The sequence below is a fragment of the Anser brachyrhynchus genome (genome assembly GCF_964034855.1).
Source record: "Anser brachyrhynchus genome assembly, chromosome: 1".
NCBI classification, from domain to species: domain Eukaryota; kingdom Metazoa; phylum Chordata; class Aves; order Anseriformes; family Anatidae; genus Anser; species Anser brachyrhynchus.
The window spans coordinates 149,716,520-149,734,456 of NC_137694.1; the positions used below are offsets into that span (position 1 = coordinate 149,716,520).

Consider the following 17,937-nt stretch of genomic DNA (forward strand, 5'->3'; position numbering starts at 1 on the left):
GCTGGGCGGCGATTGGCTGGCGGGGCTGCCAGCCGCCGCGGGGCTGATGGCTGCGGCTGCCCGCTGAGGACAGAAGGAGGGAGGGCGGGGAGGAGGAGGGAGCGGGGCTGCGCTTCTCCTCAGCGCCCGGCCCCACGGGGGGGCCGCACGGCTCCCGGTGCCCCCTCAGAGCCGCGTGGGTCCCGTGAAAGCAAGCACCCAGCTGCCCCGCTCCCCCCTCAGCGCCCCGGGCTCCCGCCCAACTCGTGGCGAGCGGAGGAGGAGGAGGAGGAGGAGGAGGAGGAGGAAGGGTGGGGGCGGCGCTCGCCCCGCCGCGGTTCCGGGAGGGGGAGGGGAGCGCGTGTGTGCGCGCCCGTGTCCGTGTGTCCGCCTGCCCGCCCGCCCCTCCGCCAGTCCGTCCGTCCGTCCGTCCGTGTGTGTGTGTACACAGCGGCGGGAGCGGTGCGCATGCGCCGTGCGCGGCGGGGCCGAATGTTTCCCAAGTGTTTGAAACTGGGCTGCGGGCTGCGCGCCTCCGGCCCGGCGGGCGGCACCGGGCGGCCCCGAGGAGGAGCGGGAGGAGGAGGAGGAGGAGCGGGAGGAGCGGAGGGGCTGCCCCTGACAGGCACTTCGCAGGGCGCGTTTTGTTTGCGGAGTGTTTCGGAGGGGCTGGCTCGAGCCCCCCGCCTCCCTCCTCCTCCTCCTCCTCCTCCTCCTCCCCCCCCTCCACGCACACACACACGGATCCCTCCGATTGTTCCCGTGCCGCCTCCTCCGTGAATTACCCACGACGACAGCCATTCAATCAGCTGCTGCTGGCTGGAGGGGGCTGGCGGAGGGTGTGTGTGTGTGTGCGCGCGTGTGGTGTGTGTGTGTGTGTGTGTGTGTGCGTGCGGCTCCCTCTGCCTCACACGAGAGCACTCCGATGTAGCTGCTCTCGGTTTTTGGGGGGCGAGCCCATCTTCCCCCGCCTGCCTCCTTCGGGGGGAGCAGCACCCGCCGGGCCAGGGGGACAGAGAGAGAGAGAGGGAGAGAGAGAAGCGTGCGGAGAAGGATCTATTTTTTTTTATTATTTTTTTTTTTATCCCTCCCCCTTTTCCTTTTCGCCGGATGAAAATGTTGAGTCCTGCGAACGGCGAGCAGCTTCACCTCGTGAACTATGTGGAGGATTACCTGGACTCCATCGAGTCGATGCCCTTCGATCTGCAGAGAAATGTCTCCTTGATGAGGGAAATTGACGCCAAATATCAAGGTAAGTGCTCGCTCGGTGCGTGTGTGCCGTGTGGGGCCGGGGGGAGGGTGTCTTTCTTCTCTCCGGAGCCGAGCCTCGGCTCCCTTCGCCCCCCTGCACCCCGCGGGGACGGTAGCTTTATTTCGGGGAGCCGAGAGCAGGGGGAGAGCCGGGCGAGGAGAGCCGAGGAGGGAGAGGGGCTGATCCGCAGCGTTAGCTCTTGTCATGGGGCGGAACAAAAGGTCTCCGGCTTCTCTTATTAAGCAAGGACTCTGCTTTTCTGTGTAAATTGCCGGCCGAGAAGGCGGGGGCAGGGAAGCGGGGTGTGCGGTGCACAAAGGGGGGCCCCCCCCGGCCGGGGGGCCGCGATGGAAGGGCTTTGGGGGTACGGCAGAAAGTGCCGTGCGGACGGAGAGATTACAGCACAACATTTAGGAATGTACAGTATTCATTATGGCTGTAGTAGGGGAGAGAGGCAGCTAGTGAGGGAGGGAGGGGAGGGGAGAGGAGGGGAGGGGGGCAGGGAGCGCTTTCCGCGCTCCCTCCCCGGTGGGTTTCGCTTCACCCCCTGAAGCAGAGGGCGGGGGGGGGGGGGGGGGGGGGGGAGCCGGGGCTGCCGTGTGTGTGTGTGCGTGGTGTGTGTGTACGCGGGGGGGGCGATACGACCGGCCGTGCGGATGTGCCCAGCTGCCTCCCTGCCGGGCCGAGGGAAGGGGCAGGGGCAGGGCCGGCCGGCCGGCGCGGGGCCCGGGGCAGCTTTGTGGCAGCTTTGTCACTCGCTCGCCGCTGTCCGCTGGGGAAGGCGAGGGGGAAGGGGGAGGGGAGGGCTCTCCCCAGCGCCGCTGACAGCCGGGCGGGGAGGGGACGACCGGAGCCCCCTTCCCTCCCTCGGCGTCCGCGGCTCCCTCCGGGGGGTGGGAAAAAAAAAAGGGGCCGGGGGAAAACTTCCGCGGGCGGGGAGCGGCGATGGCGGGGCAGGGCGGGCTGAGGCACGCCGCCCCTCCCGCGCCCCGGCACCGCGCGGCCAGCGGGCGCCTCGGCGCTGTGCGGGGCGCTCGGCGTCGGCGCGGCTTTTCTAACCGCCCCTCGTTAGCATAGCGCCGCTCGCCCCGCCCCCCGGCGGCTCCGATAGGGCGGCGCGCTCCCCGGGGGGCGGGGGCGGCCCGACTCCTCTCGCCGATTGGCCCGGAGGGCGGGACGTTCCGCGCGGCGCCCCGCCCCCCCCGTGACGTTTCGAGAAGCAACTTTTCGGTGGCGTTGATTTGAATATCTCGGCCTGCCCCGGCCGCCGGGCGCTGATTGGCTGCGGCGCCGGCAGCGGGCGGGCCAACCTTGGCCTCCCCTTTTTCACTCTCCCGGCTCCCATTGGACGGCCCGAGGGGGCGGGCTCTGCCCGCCGCCGCCTCTGATAGGCGCGACGCCGCGCGGGGCCACGCCCCCTCCCCGCGCCCCTCCTCCCCCGCCTCGGCCGTTGCGCTGCCAACCGGGGGCCCGCCGCCGGCTTCCGGCCGGAGAACAATAGCCGCTGCGTCACTTCCGGGGCGCGGCCGGTTGCTAGGCAGGGGCCGGGCCTGGCGGCGCGGCGCTTCCGGGGCGCAGGGCGGGCCGTTGGGACCCCGGTTAATAAAGCTCTCTCCCGGTTAATAAATAATTAATAAACCAATTAATAAAACTCCTGTCGTTATTGGGGGCGGGCGGGAGGGGCTGCGGGCGGCCTCCCCCTGGCCGATGCCGCGACCCGAACTAAGCCCCGAGGTAGCGGTGGCTGCGTGTGCGAGGGGGTGAGGGACGAGGAAGATATTTATGGGGAAAAACCTTAATTTCGCGTGTTCTTGAGGGGTTAACGTGGACGTGCGGAGTGTGCTGCGTGCTCAGTCAAGTATCGTCAAGTATCGCAGCAAAACTCGAAAACTTCAGCTCAAAATAGGTTCGTAAAAGTCTTCTTGAAACTTCAAGCACTTGCGGAACGTTCTTCCTTTTAAACTCCCGACACGATCCTTCAGGTGTAACGCAAGGTCTAACAGACTTTCAGTGTTAGCATTTTAAATCGACAAGGAGCTTTAGCCGTTCCTGTGGTCGTAGATCATCTTTAATGTTGCTCCTTATTTTTTTTTCTCCTTCCTTGCAGTAAATATTTAGTGAAAAATTACATAAAAAGTGAGTAACAGGTATTTTACAGAACCTAGAGGGAGAAAATAATCCCCACGGCTCCAGTACTGTAATGGTAATTCTGTACTCACAAGGAATTAGTTGGCCTCGTTTCCAGCAGCCACGCAGCAGTATCGGGTGAAGCTCGCCGTGACTTAGGGTCTAGCCCTGTGTGTTCGGAGTTCTTCTGCATCAGCTGTCAGGCATGATAGCGATTATTAAGTAATTTGTTGTCTGATTTCCTGCACTGATTTGTGCTTTTTTCTCTCTTCTCCCACTCTCTTTCTCCCACTCTCTGTCATTCACCACAAGCATTAACCTTATTGTACAGAAAATGTCCTAGTAAACAATCCATTAATTCCCCCTCTAATTCCAAAGTTGATGCTGGAACTTGTGGTGGTCTGTGTATTTTCTGTTCCTTTTAATTACCGATAAAGGGAAGAGCTGTCACCGTGCGTGAGATTATATTTAGTCTCTCTTTTTTTTCTAAATCAGCACTTGCATTCTGTTCCTCAGGGACCTACTGGGACAAAAATATTCCACTGGAGTCATGAGCCACTTGTCAGATTTCAGCTTCAGGGAGTCTGCCTTTGATCAACTTCGTGCATTACAAAGAGGTGTTGCTGCGTGGAAGGAAAAATGCAGGAAGGCTTTTCTTCACCGTTCCCTCTGTCTGAAATACTTACAGTTTTTACTTCTTCCTTGCAGAGATTCTGAAGGACCTGGATGATTACTATGAAAAATTTAAACGAGAGACAGATGCCGTGCAGAAGAGAAGAATGTTGCACTGCATACAGAGAGCGCTGATTCGGAGTCAGGAGCTGGGTGACGAGAAGATCCAAATCGTCAGTCAGATGGTAGAGCTTGTTGAGAACAGAACCCGGCAAGTGGACAGCCACGTGGAACTGTTTGAGACGTGCCAAGAGACTAACGACACCACTGGGAACAGCGGGAAAGCCAGCCAAGATAAGTCAAAGAACGAGACAATCGCCCAGGCTGAGAAGCCCAACAACAAGAGGTCAAGGCGGCAAAGGAATAACGAGAATCGAGAAAATGCTTCAAATAATCATGATCACGATGACATCACCTCAGGAACTCCAAAGGAGAAGAAAGCAAAAACATCCAAGAAGAAGAAACGATCCAAGGCTAAGGCAGAGAGGGAAGCTTCTCCTCCAGACCTTCCCATTGATCCCAATGAGCCAACATACTGCTTATGCAACCAAGTCTCCTATGGAGAAATGATAGGATGCGATAATGACGAGTGCCCCATCGAGTGGTTTCACTTTTCCTGTGTGGGACTCAATCATAAACCAAAGGGCAAATGGTACTGCCCCAAATGTCGAGGAGAAAATGAGAAAACTATGGACAAGGCATTGGAGAAGTCTAAAAAAGAAAGGGCCTACAACAGGTAGTTTGTAGACTTTTCACGGCAAAGAAAAACAAAACCACCAAACCAGTGTATTTATTGTCAGTGTCACCTTTGTTGAGGTGAAAGGATTGTAAAATGTATATTTTTAAAGGAGGTTTAAAACTGAACCATTCCTGTTATAGGGACGGCAATAAGAGCAATTTTTGTTTTTCATTTGGTAAGCTGTAACAAGAATATGGTCTGTGGACCAATGTATTCCAAAAGTAAAGTTATAAGAGTATAAACCGAATATTCAGGTGGGTCTTAAAACAGAAATTAATACTTTTTTTTTTTTTCCTCCCAGTGCTGGTAGCACTCTACCCATTAAAATTTTGATGACAAATATTTCCGAAATGTAATTTCTTTTTCTTTAATGAAGAATGTTATTTACATTTGAACGGAATTGTTAAATAGCTTAGCCATCTGGTTGTATCTGAATAAAGCTGCAGTACATTACAAATGTAACTTCTTTCGGTGATAAGCAGTGTGAGATCAAACAAAAGGAGGGTAAAAATTTGGTTCCTGCTACAAAGTGTCAGTGTAACAGTTCAATAGCAAATGTTTAAATAGGCTTAGAGGATTATTTTTAAAAGAAAAGAAAAAGTTAATGGTTAAATTTTACACAACAAATATTTTATATGCTGGCCAAGTACCACAAGGGCCGTTTTAAAATAATTGAATATGTTTTATATTTAACCAGGAAGTGGTTTAGTAACGAGACTTAACATAAATGAAGCTTTATACTGTCACAGATAGTAGTGTAGCAAACCTTAATTTGTTTAAGTTGTATAAATGTACATTCTTAAGTGGAGTTGCACTTACTGTATTATACTTGGAAATGCAGCCAAATGCCATTGTGTAACCAATGCGCATTTCCTGCTGTATGTATGAAAATTGTACAGCTGTGATATTAAGAAATAAATGAAACAACTTTGACAGTTTGCTTCTTTAGCAATCATGTTTAATGATCACTCAAAGAGTGTAAAAAGGAAATTTGCCTTTAACCTTAGCAGCTCCAGCAAGCTGCTGCTAGGAAGCCTGAAACTGTTGTAGTGGTAACCAAATTGCAGTTCTGATAATGAATCTCCACAGACCGTGTGACAAACAAGCGCGTAGAAGAGCCAAAGTAGGATTTAACTTTCCGTCCAGCTACACCTCTTGTGTTTGCAGTCGCTTCCAGACTCGGCCGTTTGTCTAAAAATCAATAGCGTAGAGCTGGTCTCCTTCAGTTGTTTTCATGCCTTTACACGGCGGATAAAAATTATTCCATGCTTGTTATCAGCAGAAAGTTCTTTTGCATGACAGCGTTTTCAGACTACTACTGCAGCCGCTCCGGGGCGGGCGTTTTCACGCTTTTTGGTCGCCTCACACCAAAATCCTATGGCTGTAATGAAGGTGCAGTGCTGTAGGTTAGGTGTCCTGATCCTCCGCCACAGCTTCGTGGCGAAGCTTGTTCAGGCGGTCTCGTGGCTGGAGGGGTGTCGTGCCGCTGGCTGAGCTGATCTCGTCCCGTCGTCCCCCTGCGGGCCTCAGCTGTAAGTGCAGAAGGGGCTGGGACCGGTGGTGGGAAGGCAGCGAACACAGAGGGAGAGGTCACAAAATCCACCGGGTCGGGCAGGGTCTCGTAAGAGTACGGGAGGCTGGGGCTGGGAATTGTTGGAACACAAAGCTTTCCTAAAATCCGTAACTGTCTTGTTTTGCTTCCTGGGCGCTCACACTATGCCACTGAAGTAATGCTGTTTTATTCCGATGTATTCCAGCAGGTCTCCCTGTTGGAAGCAGGAGAAACAAAACTCCGGATCCAGTTGAAGGGACTAAGTGTTCTCTAAAGGTATACTGAAAAGCCACAAGGTAACACCACCATGCACGGACGCTCCCTGCTAGGCAGGTACACCCACAGTGACAAGTAGAAGTTGTGTTTTACTTCTGAACAGGTACACTGTGTGTGTGTGTGTCACTGCAGGCTGTCAGGTTACACCAGGTCACCTTTGCCTTGACCAAACAACCACTCGATCATGTCTCCTGCTCCTGGCACAGTTCAGTGTTGGTCTTATCTGCTGATAACCTTCTTCCGTTCTCCATACACACCAGTCTTACCTGCTCCTCCCTCCACGCGCTGCTGTTACCTCTAGTCCTGATGTTTGTGGTCTATGCTGCCCCTACCGTTCTGTTGCCCTCCCAGCAGCTGCTGGGTGGCTGAGGACATGGAGACCTTATACTGGTGGAACCCCAGTGAGACGTTATCTGGGAGCTGCTGCAGACAGATTCAGACCTTAGCCTTTTTCATGAAATGTCTGCGTTGGCTCTGTGGGGCATTTTGAGCGTGAATAGCTAGAAGAAAACAATAAAAGTGCGAAGGAACATGGTAAGAAAGTTCAGCTTAAGGTGGACCAGTAAAGCAGTGCTTATGCTGCCCTTGAATGAGTATATTTCCAGCTGCTGAAGGCTTGCTGTGCTGTTGTGTATTTCAGTCTGTTGCAAACGGCAGCTGCTGATCTGCAAAGCAACGTGGAGCTACATCCTTTTCCACAGTTTTACAAGACTTGCATTATTTTCATGGCTCACCGTATCCTAGGCTGCAACTTTGTTTTGCTGCTTGTCCCTGGCAGCTGACTGTACCTGCGCTGTACCCTTTGACAGGTCTGGTTTCAGTCTGTGAGCACAGTTGCCTATTTCAGTTAAACTCAAGGTACTCTGCCATGGTGTTAAACTCTCTGTTGATGGAAGTAAAACCATCTTGTGTTATACCGACACACTGCCAAATGCTTCATACCATGCAAACTTTGTCCTGGCTTTGGTACCTTGTCTAAAATGCTGTCTTTACAAATGTAGTAATTCTATTCTTTGTAGTTGTTTGGAGTTTATTTAATGGTCATGAGAAAATGCCATCCTTCGAGCCAATCTTCTTTGCCTCTATGCGATGGGTGCAGCTAATTTGCAAGCTTCCTTATGCTGCCCAGCTGGCTGACACAATGCTGTGATCTGGGGACATAACCTGAAGGTTTGAGATCAGACCCGAACCTCTCGATGACCATTTCCCACTGCGACTGCCAGCAACAGGATTGAGAAGGAGGGAGGCTCTCTTCTAGGAGCTGAGCTGAGGCTTCTGACTCATTTCCCACAGGCTAATAAGCATCTATTCCATATTATAGGATTAATATAATATGCAAAATTCAGCAGATGTTTGTTGAGGAAGTCATAGCAGTAGGAATCACAAACTTTTCATTGAAAGCATTCAGGCGACTGTAACCGCCACTGGTCTGTGACAGATGTCACAGGAAGTCCTTATTGTGTTACTGAGCACTTGAACTGGCAATGAAATCCTTCCAACTAATGAAAAACAGAGTTTCAGCGCCAAAGTCGAGGGAGCTGGTAGCAGTCCTTACACTTGAGTCGTCCGCATCCTCAGGCGGCAGATTTGTTCTGCAGCAGGGCAGCTACGAGTTGGTGCTGAGGATACAAGTCAGAAGGTAAGAGCAGGCAGGGAGGGAACCCCTGAAGCGCAATGTCAGCTGCCACTGCAAAATGTTCCTAGTGGGACAGCTAGAGAGAGCCACCACGAGACTGAAACAGCAGAGCAAAGCGTCGCTTCCAACCATTATGTCACCTGAAAGCATCCCAATTAAGCAGAACTACTGTCTCCATTAAGCAGCAGCAACCCTGGCCGTGCGTATCATTGGGTTTAAATAGGTTTCATACTAATTAAGCACAGCCGCTGATTAACTGTGTCCTAATTTTGTGGAACATGCAGAATAAATACAATTGAATTGGACTGCTCCACTGGTCGTATTTTTCATAGGGTGTTTTTGGTTAATCTTTTAAAATTGTAATAAGATGCAAGAGCTAGGTGAATTATTGTAAATAGTATTTTAATAGAATATAATAAAAAAAGTTCTCAGCAGGAGTGCTTCAAAGCAAATTCGAGTATTGCTGGGATTCATTCCCTTGCTTTAGTTAAACTTATCATCATCTTCGAAGCCAATTCGATCCTTAGACATAAACCTCCTTGTGCTAGCTCCAGAAGAGGTACGGGTTTCCTGCTTCCAAATATCAAAAGTAGTGTGAGCGTTCAACGTTGTGTCAAAACTAGGTGAGCTAGGACTGCTACACACAGCTTCTTGTTTTCCCAGGTACCACCAAAGTCCCAGGTCTGACAAGTTAAAGGAAGGACACAGTGAGGAAGAACGCAGGAGTAAAGGAAGTATCTCTGTGAAGGGCTGAGAGGCAGTATTGAGATTTTCTCATGAGTTTGGGGTGGCTAGATTACTTTTCCTGGCAAACGTTTATTGTTGGTAGTAGCCAAAAACAAGCTACTGTACCTCTGTTTCCCCCTCAGAACCAGGAGCTGGGTTAGTGGCCAAGGTGGAGGCTCTTGCAGTTTTGGACTTCTACTTGTCATGGTGAAGCCTGACTATCGGGGTAGCTTGTTCCTGCAGCCCATGGCCGTGGTCACCACCCCTGGTGGGTGCCACCGGCCCCTCTGCAGGACCTTCCCGCTCTTGCAGCGGAGCTGCAAGAAGGTGAAAGGTGGTTGATACCAAATTTTCAGAAACTACACCTAAATTTCTGACTCTTACGTTAAAATTGTTAGTAAATGATGTGTCCTAATGCTCTGTCGTCTCCGAAAGAGGTTGGTACCTCAGCTAACCATTTTTAAAGGCCGCGTAACACCCATCTGGCATAAGGTGATGACGCCTCGTGCAGTACTGCATGGAAGTAACCAGCCAGGACTGAAGGCTCTGAGGCAACCTGCGGGAGCTGCAGGAGACGCAGTCAGCAGCCGACTTCATGCTGGTGAGATGTCAGTTTGCCACGTGGGCTCTGGCCAAGCTGGGCCTGAACTTCTGCTCCTCGTTCACGCCGTGGGGAAAGCACCATGATACAAAGACAGCCGGATGATTTTGCATTTGGCTGCTCGGTAAGTCCCTCAGAGTTCAACACACCTAGGGCTGCTAACTCAGCATATGAAAAAATTATATACTTAAAATAAACTCGGATCTTTCAAGTGTATCTCGTAAAAACTTGGTGAAGACAGATGGAGTCACCTTTTGTACTCTCACTTTGTGGAAGAATTAATGCAATTTAAATGACTGCTGTCCCCTCAGCGCTACCCATCCTGAACTCCCTCATCTCCGTCGTCATACAATTCACTTCACTAGTTTGATTTTTTTTTCAAAATAAATCAGACTTGCAAAAAAATGGTTTTTAGAGATAAGGATGAGAAACTCAAGTGAATTGTGCATAAATGATTTACCTGCATACCGGAAGGGATGTTCTGCTATGTTAATTATAAGATATATATCAGGGGACTTTTCATTTTGCCAGCCTCCTCTCTCCTTGAGATTCGCATGGTCTCGTCTGAAATAAAATGCTCCTTTCTCATAATAACTTCTTCAGTCTTATAACTTTGGGAGCAGACAATTTATTGAGAACCGTATCAGTAAAAGATGAATTGTTAGATGCATGTTCCACACAGTGATTTTATTCAACAACTAAAAGATTAAGGGCAACTCTTTCAGGAAAGTCCCCCGAGCTTTAATGCTTTAGTTTGTAGGTGCCCCCTGAGGATGTTAAAAGTAGAAGGAAATGAATGTAATGTGCCTTGAACTTTAATCAATTCTAATCTATGGTCGTGATTACTTAAAAACTTTGATCACGATCGTATCATTTTGGTATATTGTTACTGCAGGACAGAAGCAGGATTGTTTGGATGCACTGATTTCCGTGCTTTATCGGGGTTTGATCCATTTTGTAATTTGTCTCAGTTCTTTATCCGCTGAGCCTATTCTTGCTTGGGTTGGAGACAGCTTCAAGAAGACAAAAGCAGTATTAAAATTAAAGTTGCCGATATTACTCTCAATCTTTGTTGTCCACACACACACATACACACACACATATATATTTCTTGGAATATAGAAGATGTCAGGAGAGCTCTGTTGTGCCTGAGCTCTTAGAATCATCACAAAGAAACCTTCACAAAAGGAAGAGAGGGACTTGTGAAGAGTGGAAGTGAGAGTACAATAGCGAGGTGAACAGCTGGACTTCTATATCAGAAGTAATCCTTCCTGGTCCATAAAAGATTTAAAGGAGTTATATCTAATCGGGTTCAAGGGAAATAGAACATCAAATTTCCTGAAAAGATAAATACAAAGTATGTGGCACTTGTGCATTTCTGCTAGTTTTGATAAAAGGACTGGAGGCTATTATATGCAGAGGTGGTAGTAAAATCTTGCAAAGCCACAACTGTGTCATGCCATGCAGGAGAATATTGAAGAGCTGTTACAAGTGGATTACCAAGGTGTCATATCATCTACAGATTTTATTTTACAGGAGGCTCTGATGACCAGGAGATATCACCCGTGTCTGCAGAGGTGTCAAGGGAAGCCGTAGAGCCTTCTTTGTGCAAATCAGAGACTGAGGATCCACTTAGTGTGTCAGAGCAGAAACAGACAAAATTATGTTTGCCTTCAACTCACCGTCAAGCCATAGCTAACCAAGTTTCTCAGAAAATGGTGGGCCACCATCCAGAGGGACAGGCCAGAGTGGGGCACCAACACGACCATGTGCAGTTCAGCAAGGACAAGTGTCCTTGTGCGTGCTGCAGCATGGATGGATGAGCCTCGTGCAAGAGCAGAGGCTGGGCTGGTGGGGCTCGTTTCAAAATAGCAAACTTTTTAATTATATATCAATTAATTATAATATCAAATATATATTGCTGTGAATTAGTGGACCTGCTTGCACTTGGGGTTGGACCAGATCCCATCCAATGGTCCCTTCCATACCAAGTTATTCTGTGATCTTGTTATCAGGGAATGTTCTCAATAGTGATGGCAAACAAAGTGCTAAGATCAGAGTGAGAATTCAGCATGCAAAATCTGCATTTTACTATTGCTCGGAGAATGCTCTGCTGCCATAGAACGAGACCAGGGCCAAGACTGAATTTGTCAAAATATTACATAGAGCTGGTGTGCCTTTACAGGACAGGGTATGCAAGAAAAGCTCCACAAGTAACCTCAGAAACTCCTCCCTGTCCTCTGCCCTGACACAGCTCTCCAGAATTTCCCAGGGAAACACCCCCTAACTCCTGGTTCGGATGTAAGGACCCCTTGAGGCATCGGAGAGGAGCCTGGTGCTTCACTCCTTGCAATCAGTGCTATAGAGGCAAATAAGCAGAGGAGCCCACTTAACCCACCCTTAACTGATCCTGACACCAGCTTACAGCCCTAGGGTCTAGCCGGATGATTTTTTTTTTCCATCAGGAAAAAAAAAGGTATTCCATGGTTATTTCTTTTCTGTCAGACACAAACGGATGAGAATATATCACCGGTTTTCCTAACTCTTTTCTTAATCGGAGTGCAGGAGAAGGGAGTCCCTGGGTTGTATAATTTATCTGAGGATTTATGTTTTATGTTTGCTGTGCCTCAGCAAAATTCCCAGCTCCCCACATCTCATTTCTGGTTAAGTTTAGACAAATCCAAAACCTGACATCTATTTTTGGCTGCTGTCTTATATTACTACTTGTATATGATCAGAGCTGTTCGAAATGCTTGCAGTGGTAGGAAAAGTTTGATGCCGAAACACTCTACAACACTGAGTTTCCTAAATAAGCTTTGATAGCAGAGGAATTTTTTGATCTTAGTGGTGCTTGTGACCAGAACAACATGGAGCTTGTCTTCTTTGTGATATGTTCTCACAACCTCAGTTTTCTTTTTGTAAATCCTGAACCTCGGGGAGAGGGAGATTTGCAATGAAGGTACCATATTTAGTGGAAAAGAAGATGAACTTTTTGATGAAAAGGGTGAGAGAAAATGGCATGAAACTGTCCATAGGCGTGGACCTGAGGGTCAGGAACTGGTGCCTCTGGCACCTTACCCTCTGTGCAAGGCGCGATCTCCCAAGCCTGTAGGAGCTTGGAGGTGGGTGAAGTCTCCTGATGTGCCAGGGGGTGAGTTGCCTGTGCTCAGCTGCTGGTGTTACAGGCTCCGAGGAGCAATGAAGCTTTTCCTACGGGGTTGAACCTTGTCCAAGAGACATACATGGGGTCTTCCTCAGTGGTCTCTACTGGGACTGGTGCTGTTTAACATCTTTGTTGGTGACATGGACAGTGGGATTGAGTGCACCCTCAGCAAGTTTGCTGACAACACCAAGCTGGGTGGTGTGGTCGGCACACTGGAGGGAAGGGATGCCATCCAGAGGGCCCTGGGCAGGCTTGAGAGGTGGGCCTGTGCGAACCTCATGGAGTTCAACACGGCCTAGTGCAAGGTGCTGCACCTGGGCCAGGGCAATCCCAAGCACAAATACAGGTTGGATGGAGAATGGATTGAGAGCAGGCCTGAGGAGAAGGACCTGGGGGTGTTGGTTGATGAGAAGCTTGACATGAGCCAGCAATGTGCGCTTGCAGCCCAGAGAGCCAACCGCATCCTGGGCTGCATCGAAAGTGTGGCCAGCAGGTGGAGGGAGGTGATTGTCGCCCTCTGCTCTGCTCCTGTGAGACCCCACCTGGAGCCCTGCGTTCAGCTCTGGGGACCCCAGCACAAGAAGGACATGGGTGTATTAGAGCGAGTCCAGAGGAGGGCCATGAAGATGATCAAAGGGCTGGAGCACCTCTCCCATGAAGACAGGCTGAGAGAACTGGGGTTGTTCAGCCTGGAGGAGAGAAGGCTCTGGGGAGACCTTACAGTGGCCTTCCAGTACCTAAAGGGGGCTACAGGAAAGCTGGGGAGGGACTCTTTGTCAGGGAATGGAGTAATAGGACAGGGGGGAATGGCTTTGAACTGAAAGAGGGTAGGTTTAGATTAGATCTATGGAAGACATTCTTTTACTAGGAGGGTGGTGAGGCCCTGGCACAGGCTGCCCAGAGAAGCTGTGGCTGCCCCATCCCTGGAGATGTTCAAGGCCAGGCTGGATGGGGCTTTGGGCAGCCTGGTGTGGTGGGAGGTGTCCCTGCCCTTGGCAGGGGGTTGGAACTTGGTGGGCTTTAAGGTCCCTTCCAACCCAATCCTTTCTATGATTCTATGTCTCTATGTCATTAACCTCAGTGCACAGACTTCGTATCCTGGGCTTTGTCACTGAAGACTGAATCACTGACCACACAGCGTGCCCAAACATATACAAGAAGAGGGGTTGTCCCACACAACAAGTGTGCTGACCCACAACAGGAAGGTTTGGGACTGTTTTGGGAGAAGGTCCTCTGTATCAAGCTGCTTCTGGACATGATGGGTCTTTCTTGCTCCAGGACCCCGGAGGGGAGGTACAAGTAGCTGGCAAAGCAGTGGAGCAGGAGAGGGGCATTTCGACCAGAAACACTGCAGAAATAGGAGCTGTGAGCCTGGTGGCAGGGTGGCGTGAGCCAAGGATCGAGTGAGCAAGTCCCTCTTTCTTTGCGTGCCCCGAGAGGCCTTGTTCCTCCCCAGGGGAGCACAGACTGGCAGCTGGCATTTGTCTTGATTGTGGTAGCGTGCCTGTGAAACCGCAGTTTGTTGATTTCCTGCAATTTATTGGTTTTGTTGATGTTGTTGTTAATAGAGAGCTGTTTCTGCAACTTTTGAATGTATTTAGCCCAAAGCAAGACCAACTTTGCGTATACTAGAAGCAAGAAGGAAGATGAACACAAATGAGCTCAAGGAACAGGTGCTGCTGTAGGAAACTGGGAATTGGGACGAAACAGCTGTTTATGTCCATAAGCACAATTTCTACTGATTTCTCATCTCTGATTATCAGCATGCATCTTATCACCCAGTCCATACCATCCTTCCCATCCCTTTTAGCCCATTTCTGTCAGAGGAACTCCTATAGCTTTTGTCAAAGCCAGCTGGAATTTCAAATATGTTTTACAAGATATTTTAGGCCAGAAGTCTCATTTTCAGAAGATCCAGTGCAACTGCAGATTCATTTTTTTTGCGATAGTGGGTCTTGATTTTTCCTAAGCTTCCCATGATGCGAATGTTAGCAGGTTTTTATGGTATAGGATGCATTAAATTACTCTGTATGGTTCCCTCTGTTACAATTGAATGCCTTACCCACAGTAAGTGGGTAAGTGCAGATTTGCTAATCACAACATAGGGAAAAAGTAGCATAAAGAATAAGACAGTTGCTAAATTTACCAAGAAGGAAAATAAATTTGTGTCTGTAAGATGGAATTGCTAGTTAAAATGTTAAACATATGAATATAATAGGATGGTAGCAATTAAAAACTTCAAGTATTCAGAAAAAAATGCAGAATCAAAGACTGAAGTCTAGGCAGTTAGATATCTTGATACACTCATACAAAAAAAAGAAAAAGGAAAAAAAAAACAACCTTCCTCTGTCTCTAAGTCCTGTTACACATTGGAACAAAGATCCTTCTACGTTCACCTGCTTTACACCAGGCTGACTCCCAGTATCAGTTTCAAAATATCTCCAGTTGTTGCTGGTTTGTGGCCAAGACCAAGGTGTCACCAGGTATCTTCTCCCTGAACCTCTGTGCTCAGGGGTCCCCATCCCTTTTTGTGTTCAAGGAACCACAGTTGCTGTTCAGCCCTGCACTTTGCAGCTCCAGGATGGACCTTCACTCAAACCTGATTTTTCGGCAATCCCTGCTGGGTGCACAGGAGTCCCCATTCACACACAAAGTAAGGACAGGGTCTGGAGACACCTGAAAGGAACAGCTTTTGGCCTCCCGCAGCACCTTCCCATGGGGCCACCCACACTCTCCTTTGCAGGAGCTGAATGAGGTAGCGTAGGTGAGGCACCCTGACACAGAGTAGAGCTCTTTTACACATATCCTTGTCACTGCCCCAGCAGTCTTTGCTTGTATTTTGCATACAATGAGCTGATCTCTTTAGCAGGAGAGTGAAGAAATTGTGTGAGTGATAGGGTAACACTCTCAGTAGCTAGGGCTGTCTTGCTCCCTGTTATAAGGAACGAGATCTGCAAGGGTTACATCTCAGTTAGGCTGAGGAAAGCTACGAAATGAAAGAGACAACTAGCAGCTAACTGAAGAGAAAGAGAGGGAAAGAAAGGGAGATTGAAAAATAAAGGTCTCTATTAGTGGAAAGTTGTAGCCCTGCAGCAGGGCTGTGAGAATCCAGCCTCTCATGCCTCTACCTCTTTCATCCTCTGCAATGCGCTTGGAAAATAAAATTTAAAAAATAACAGTGGTGAGAGGACAAACAAAATCCACCATTTTTGGAACAGCTGATAAATATCTATACTTGTTTTTAAAAACCATCAACTTGTTACCTGAGAATTTCTGAGAAGTCTGGAAAAAATGCATCATCCCGTCTCTGTTTTGAAGAGAAGTACATGGATAGCGCCCATGTGTTCAGGGTGATGCAGCACGTCGACGGAAGGCTGTGGAAGCCAGCTCCTGCCTTCCCCGTGCAGCCCACAACGCTTTGGGAAACCCACGAGCTGCTCCCCACTATCTTCAGGTATTTAGTGCCTTGCCTCAAGCCTCCATCAGCCCTTACACAGAAACTGTTATTACTGCTCCTCTGTAGCCTTTTATTTACCTCGTTCGTATTCTTGGGTAAGTTGCTAAATTAAAATAAATTCTGTAAATTCCATGGATAATATATAGCTTCAGTGACACTGCCTGAAGCTTTTATTGGCAACTGTTATCTCTAACTACAGACATACATATTTTTTTTGCGTGACTTCTTCCCACCAGCTTGGTTATATGAGAGGCTATTGCCGAAGCAATGATTTTCTCATACACCTGTTTATGATTTTGTTCCTTCAGCCAGCAGGAGAATGAAAGTGACTGCCTGAAAAGGTTGTTCAAAGACGGGTGACTGCCTTGAAAGCATGCAATAATTTTGGCGTGGGAATAGCTTGAAGCAGAATCTGCCGGATAAAATTCCCCAATTTGTGCTGTGCAGAAGTCATGGCCTGCGGGATTTGTCCCAGCACCACCTGCAATCAGCAGCATTTTTTTCAGTCCCCTGCTTTCTGCCGTAACAGCAAATGGGCAGGTGCTTGGTGTTTGACACCGAACACCCTAAATGCCTGTGACTGCAAACTGTATTCCAGATGGACTTCTGCAGTTTGCTGCTGTTGAAGAGGCAAAACAGCGAGCCTGATTCTCACCTCCACCACGACTGTCTTCATGTCTGTCACCTGAGACGTGCTGAGTCTGTTTTGCCCATGACGATAATTGTTGAATGATCTCCCTGTCCTTATCTCAAAATTTGAGCCCTTTCCATCGTATTTTCTCCCTGTTTTCCTTTGAGAAGGGGGAGCAAGAGCGCGGTTGTGGGGGAGCTCAGCTGCCCAGCAGGGTAAAACCACCACAGTGGGTGAGGAACCTGTGAAGGTTTCCTGTTCCTCAGGCCATATTTCTTATTCAGGTGTTTTAGCATCGCCTGGGGAGCTCTGGTTGCTGGAAGGGTTGGACGTAGGTTGGACTCACCTCCCAAGCAAAGAAAGAGCTGAGGGCAGGAGGGAAACCATTTTCCACTGGAAATGCAAACCACGATACTACTTAATGCGTATTAATGTTCTAGGTACAACAAAATAAATTACCTAATCTATTCATCTATTCTCTGATGAAAACTTTCTGGTTTGGACTGGCCTCATTTTCTCTTTGTCTGAAGCTCTCTGATGGCATCCTATTTAATTTTCCCTTTCATTGAGAAACCGTGCTTCCAAATGTGAGCATTGTTAGCACGCTCTGCCTAATTAGTGATAATAATCTTTGTTGAGGCATGCTGAATTCAGAGGCATCCAGTAAAAAGTGATTTATTTATTTATTTTTTCCCCATCAGCCTTGTCTGCCAGGCAGCTTTTTGTTGTCCCAGTGCCAGCCACGTCTGGTTACGTGGTGGCTGAGCCCAAGAGCACGTGGGCGGAAGCAGGGAGGCAGCCCAAGGCCTGCAGTGGGGATGTGTCCTACGGATCCGTGCTGATCTTGGAGATGGACCCACCAAGGATTTGTCCCCTCGGATCCTGCTGTGCAACCAAGCCAGTGGCCTGGCGGCCTTCTGAAAGGTAGGCCGGGGAGTAGGTAGGCCAGGACTGGCAGCCTGGGGTGCCTGGGCCCAAGGCTTCACACAAAGTCCTGGCCGTGTGAGCCTGCAAGTCTTGCAGAAGCAGTGAGTTGTCTGATAGGTAACTGCACCCCTGAGCCTTCCATGACTGATAAATAACTGTGTCCTGGACTGGACCCAGCAGGTGACCCAGCTCTGTGCGG

At 49.3% G+C, this 17,937-nt stretch overlaps 1 protein-coding gene across 2 annotated transcripts; it reads left to right on the plus strand.

The window, feature by feature from the left end:
• Positions 1-552: 552 nt before the first annotated feature.
• On the plus strand, positions 553-5,704 carry ING1 (inhibitor of growth family member 1). 2 transcript variants are annotated; one of them, XM_080605307.1, is made up of 2 exons: positions 553-1,231; positions 4,067-5,704. In XM_080605307.1, exons 1-2 carry the CDS (start codon positions 1,090-1,092, stop codon positions 4,768-4,770), a joined length of 846 nt encoding a protein of 281 aa, XP_080461433.1. In that variant the 5' UTR covers positions 553-1,089; the 3' UTR covers positions 4,771-5,704. The 2 variants fall into 2 exon arrangements, with proteins under 2 accessions (XP_080461433.1, XP_080461434.1); XM_080605308.1 differs by lacking the exon at positions 553-1,231 and adding an exon at positions 2,930-3,137.
• Positions 5,705-17,937: the final 12,233 nt, after the last annotated feature.